This window comes from Pinus tabuliformis, chromosome 4_2 (assembly GCF_031772625.1).
Source record: "Pinus tabuliformis cultivar Carrire ecotype Pingquan chromosome 4_2, CPIR1, whole genome shotgun sequence".
Classification (NCBI taxonomy): domain Eukaryota; kingdom Viridiplantae; phylum Streptophyta; class Pinopsida; order Pinales; family Pinaceae; genus Pinus; species Pinus tabuliformis.
Genome location: NC_142304.1, coordinates 67,813,212 through 67,818,908, shown reverse-complemented (window position 1 = coordinate 67,818,908; position 5,697 = coordinate 67,813,212). Strand labels below are relative to the sequence as shown.

The 5,697-nt window shown below is 38.5% G+C and overlaps 1 protein-coding gene across 1 annotated transcript; it reads left to right on the top strand.

Annotated features, from left to right (window-relative positions):
* The first annotated feature begins 1,490 nt into the window (after window positions 1–1,490).
* On the top strand, window positions 1,491–1,940 carry LOC149168270 (uncharacterized). The gene has a single exon (XM_089424872.1). The coding sequence runs from the start codon at window positions 1,491–1,493 to the stop codon at window positions 1,938–1,940; it is 450 nt and encodes a 149-aa protein (XP_089280998.1).
* Window positions 1,941–5,697: the final 3,757 nt, after the last annotated feature.

The window sequence follows — 5,697 nt, the reverse complement described above, 5'->3', positions numbered from 1 at the left end:
ATGTAATAAAAGAAGGCTCAAAAAAAGCCATAATGCTTCTAAAGGCAACTAACCCATCGAGTTGTAATAGTAACTGGAAATTACTTTGATTATAATGTAAAAAAAAATCTGGTTGTAATGGTAACGGGAAATTACTTCGATTATAATGAAAGGACAATGTTCTTGAGAAAACATAAATCAGCACATACATAACCAGAGTTCATAAATTCTAGGTTTTAAGTAGCCTGAGCAAGAGAAATATCGGCTCTATCTCTATGTTTGTTCTCCGTCTCAGCCTAAACAGACGAGTGAAATACAGAGGATGCAGGGGATGCACATATGTGCAGTGAAAGATCCAAATTCAAATCTTGTAATCCAAACATGTCAATAATATCCATCATATCAGATAAGAAGTTGGGGCACACATTTGTCAACGAAACAGAGTGGGAGATGGAGGCTGCTGAGAGAAATAGACTCGATCCCAATGATAGACCTCCATATCCAATACAGTCTTAACAGAGAGAGACCTATAAAAGTAACAGAGGAGGCAGATACAAAAAGAAAACAGAGTTTTATAGATGGCGTCTTCAGTCAGCGTTTAGATCATAAAATGTCTAATCCCCTGTAGTGAGCCAGAGTAAAAAAACTGGAAAAAAATTCTTGCGGTCTCTGCGCTGAACCTTCCTTGGATAGACAATCTGCATCTCCATTTTGGATCTTGGATCCGGTAGATATGTGAAATAGTAATAGAGTGAAACTCTTTGATCAAACACTGAATTCTGCATTTCCAAGCATCAAGATTTGGAGAATTGAAGGAGCCTTTGTCATTTGTCCAGTCAATAACAGATGTGGAGTCTCCAAAAACTAAAAAATCCGTAAGGCCAAGCCAAAAAAACACAATACAAAACTCCCCGTGTGATATTCCTACTCCGCTCTGCTCCGGCATTTCAGCGAGGCAGCACTAAAATCTTTCTGCAACTAACAAATAACAGCTTGATCGGCTACTAAATGGCACGGAATCCACCGTTTCTCTTTGAGAATCCTTCCTCTCTGTACATCCAAGTAGTGGCCGTGGTCCTCCTTCTGCAAGGAATTATGTTAGGATTGATGGAATTCAAAGGCATTAATCTCAAATTCTCTAAATTTGCCAGTTCCAAACCAGGTTCTTCATCTAGCCAAATACCCAGCAAGCTGGCAATGTTTGTTGCCTATCCGCCTGCCTTCTGGACTTGCACACTAGTTCTCTTCAGCAAATTAGACTGGCCCAATGCAAGCACTTTTCTTCACAAATTGGGTCTCTTGCAGCTTTCAACAAGTTTGAATCTGCACAAAGAAGCAGAGCCCCGTTTCCTCATCCTGGCTACTGCTCTGGCCATTCATTTCCTGAAGCGAGTTATGGAGGTATGTGTTATTGAATAGAATTGTCTGTATCTAGATAACTCTGTTTCAAGCAGATTCTAATATATACATCAGCATAACAGGTCCTGTTTGTTCATCGCTATTGTGGAGGTATGACCATCGATACATTTGTGTTCCTACCTTTGGGCTACCTTTTTATAGTTGGCAATCTGCTTTATGATATTCAACTCTCTGTGGAGTACCTGGGTCGTCCATCTGTGAATTTGATACCCTTGGGAATAGTTCTGTTCATTGTGGGTATCAGTGGGAACTTCTATCACCATTATTTGCTGTCGAAGCTTCGCAAAGATGGAGTGAAACTGTACTGTATTCCCCAAGGAGGCCTATTTGGGTGTGTGGTTTGCCCCCATTATTTTTTCGAGCTTATTGAATTCCTGGGCGTAGCTTTCATCTGCCAGACTCCGTTTGCTTTCTGTGTAGTTGCCATGATGTTCTTCATTCTGGTGGGTAGAAGCATATCAACCAAGTCATGGTATATGAAAAAGTTTCTGTTTGAGGACTTCCCTAGTCACCGAAAGGCTCTGATTCCATTCCTCATGTGACACAGTGCAATTAAGGTTCTGAGATTGGCTAATTGTTATTGCTGTTCAAGGTATTAAATTTGGCAGTGGGTTACCTAAGGTGCTGTAATGTAATGAGAAAAGCTAGGTTACAGAACTTCAGTTGTTCCTGTCATGAGTTGATTGGATCATGTACAATTAATATCTTTATGTTTGACCCATATTCACATAATTGTGATTTTATCTGATCATATGTGTTTGAACCCAAAATTTGATATTGGCAAAATTATGTTTTCCTGTGTCTTTTGGCATGTGGTCTCTGTGTGAAGGTTTCCTGTCATGAGTTGACTGGATCATGTACAATTAATATCTTTATGTTTGACCCATATTCACATAATTGTGATTTGATCAAATGTGTTTGGACCCAGAATTTGATATTGGCAAAATTATGTTTGCCTGTGTCTTTCGGCATATGGTCTCTGTGTGAAGGTAAATAACAAGACCCAGAATAATGATATATAAAAAAGCTTGAGGAATTCACAAATCACCTAAAGGCTTTGATTCTTTTCCTCACATGACATACTGTCATTAAGGTCCTTACTTTGTCTGATTTTTATTTCTGGCCCTAAATGTGGCAGTAGGTACCTTGGTGGGATTCCATAGTTGTGATTTGATTTAATTCATGCAATTAATATTGGTATGTTTAGACCCTAAATTTTACAAATATGTGATTTTTTTTTTTGTAGTCTGAACCCAAACGTTTACATTGGCAAACTATGTTTGCATCTATCTCTTGGCTTGTGGGCTCTGTGGGAAAATCATAAGTCTATGTTGTAATAGCTTTAACAGATGCAAAAGCCATCTCCTTCTCCCTTATTGATTATCTCAGATGTGATTTTTAACATTTCCATTCATCATTAGATGGCCACGCAGAGGGCATTTGATCACTGCTACGTATTTATGAGATAGTCTAGGATGAGAATTTTCCACAGGTATGGCCTTGCAGAGGGCATCTGGTCACTGCTATGCATTTATGAGATAGTTAAAGAGGAGAATTTGCCACAGGTGTTTTGTTATTGATAGGATTATTCATCCCTTTTCTTCCCATTTTCAATCATTATATTCTCAACTTTTCCTCATCTGTTCTCTGTTCTTGATCGTCTAAATCAGCATAAAATGATCTGGTCGTGAGTGGGATTGCGACCCACTGAACTGCACAAGGATTCAACATTTCACCAAGCTAAGATAGTAATCAGGTAGACCGTAGAAGAAGCTTGCGCTGAAGACTAACACAGGGAGACTGCAGTAAACGATGGCGCCAAGTAATATCTGGAACCTAGTTAAAGAAACATACTAGCTGAGTGAAATGAACCAGTACACAACCGGTAATGAAACAGGTTACGTATAATCTGTTGAATTCCGCAAACAATATGCATATGTACCTTGCAATATCAGTGGATTGGATAAAATGCTGTATAAGCTGGGATATATATCCGATTGGACCAATCATATGGTGTATACACCCTATTCCAGGGTTGATTCAATGATTGATTTAATGATGCATATATCCCAACTTATATAACATTTAATATACGGACAACTTATATAACATTTAATGTACGGATAGTTTGCTTTTGAATAGTTCAGAGTTGTATATATCTCAACATATATAACATTTAAGTTACTGATTGTTTGCTTTTGAATATTTTAAAGTTGATTCAATAATGTGTATATCCCAACATTTTTTGAATAGAAAAATAAAACGTTTTTTTATGGATTATAATGAAAATACAATGTTCCAGAGAAAACATAAATCATCACACACATAATCAGAGTTCATAGATTCTACGTTCTAAGTAGCCTGAGCAAGAAAAATATCAGCTCAATCTCTGTGTTTGTTCTCCATCTCAGCCTAAACAGTTGAACGAAACACAGAGGATGCAGAGGATGCACATATGTGCAGTCCAAGATCCAAATTCAAAACTTGTAGACCGACCATGTTAGTCATATCAGATAAGAAGTTGGGAGCACAGATTTGTTGACGAAACAGAGTGAGAAATAAAGCTGCTCAGAAAAATAGACCCAATCTCAATTATAGCCCTCCATATCCAATAGAGTCTTAACGGAGACAGTCCTATAAAAGTAACAGACGAGGCAGATACAAAAAGAAAACAGAATTTTGTAGATGGCCTCTTCGGTCAGCATTTAGATCATAAAATGTCCAATCCCCAGGCTACCCCAGCCATGAACAAGAGTAAAAAAACTCTTAAGGAGGTGGGCTGAAAGTTTGGATTTATGGGATGGGGTGAAAATACATATATCTGTTTATAATAAAAGTAATCTAACTTAAAAAGTGACAGTTCATTTTCTGGTTATCCAACTTTGAAAGTTGAAAACTCTGAAACATGAGTAAGATTCATTTGAATGACACTGCAAAGTACAGACTGTCCCATGGTTCCATAAGGATCTCTGTATTAATGTGCCCGCATACAAATGTAATGAAACTTAACTCCGGGGGCGACATCGAGGGCAATGCTAAGCCTCTGTTTCCATTCTAGCGGCTTCAGCCCGGCCGCCGCCCATTCAAACAGATGTAGACTCAGCCTAAACAGTTGAACGAAACACAGAGGATGCAGAGGATGCACATATGTGCAGTCCAAGATCCAAATTCAAAACTTGTAGACCGACCATGTTAGTCATATCAGATAAGAAGTTGGGAGCACAGATTTGTTGACGAAACAGAGCGGGAAATAAAGCTGCTCAGAAAAATAGACCCAATCTCAATTGTAGCCCTCCATATCCAATAGAGTCTTAACGGAGACAGTCCTATAAAAGTAACAGACGAGGCAGATACAAAAAGAAAACAGAATTTTGTAGATGGCCTCTTCGGTCAGCATTTAGATCATAAAATGTCCAATCCCCAGGCTACCCCAGCCATGAACAAGAGTAAAAAAACTCTTAATGAGGTGGGCTGAAAGTTTGGATTTATGGGATGGGGTGAAAATACATATATCTGTTTATAATAAAAGTAATCTAACTTAAAAAGTTACAGTTCATTTTCTGGTTATCCAACTTTGAAAGTTGAAAACTCTGAAACATGAGTAAGATTCATTTGAATGACACTGCAAAGTACAGACTGTCCCATGGTTCCATAAGGATCTCTGTATTAATGTGCCCGCATACAAATGTAATGAAACTTAACTCCGCGGGCGACATCGAGGGCAATGCTAAGCCTCTGTTTCCATTCTAGCGGCTTCAGCCCGGCCGCCGCCCATTCAAACAGATGTAGACTCAGCCTAAACAGTTGAACGAAACACAGAGGATGCAGAGGATGCACATATGTGCAGTCCAAGATCCAAATTCAAAACTTGTAGACCGACCATGTTAGTCATATCAGATAAGAAGTTGGGAGCACAGATTTGTTGACGAAACAGAGTGGGAAATAAAGCTGCTCAGAAAAATAGACCCAATCTCAATTATAGCCCTCCATATCCAATAGAGTCTTAACGGAGACAGTCCTATAAAAGTAACAGACGAGGCAGATACAAAAAGAAAACAGAATTTTGTAGATGGCCTCTTCGGTCAGCATTTAGATCATAAAATGTCCAATCCCCAGGCTACCCCAGCCATGAACAAGAGTAAAAAAACTCTTAAGGAGGTGGGCTGAAAGTTTGGATTTATGGGATGGGGTGAAAATACATATATCTGTTTATAATAAAAGTAATCTAACTTAAAAAGTTACAGTTCATTTTCTGGTTATCCAACTTTGAAAGTTGAAAACTCTGAAACATGAGTAAGA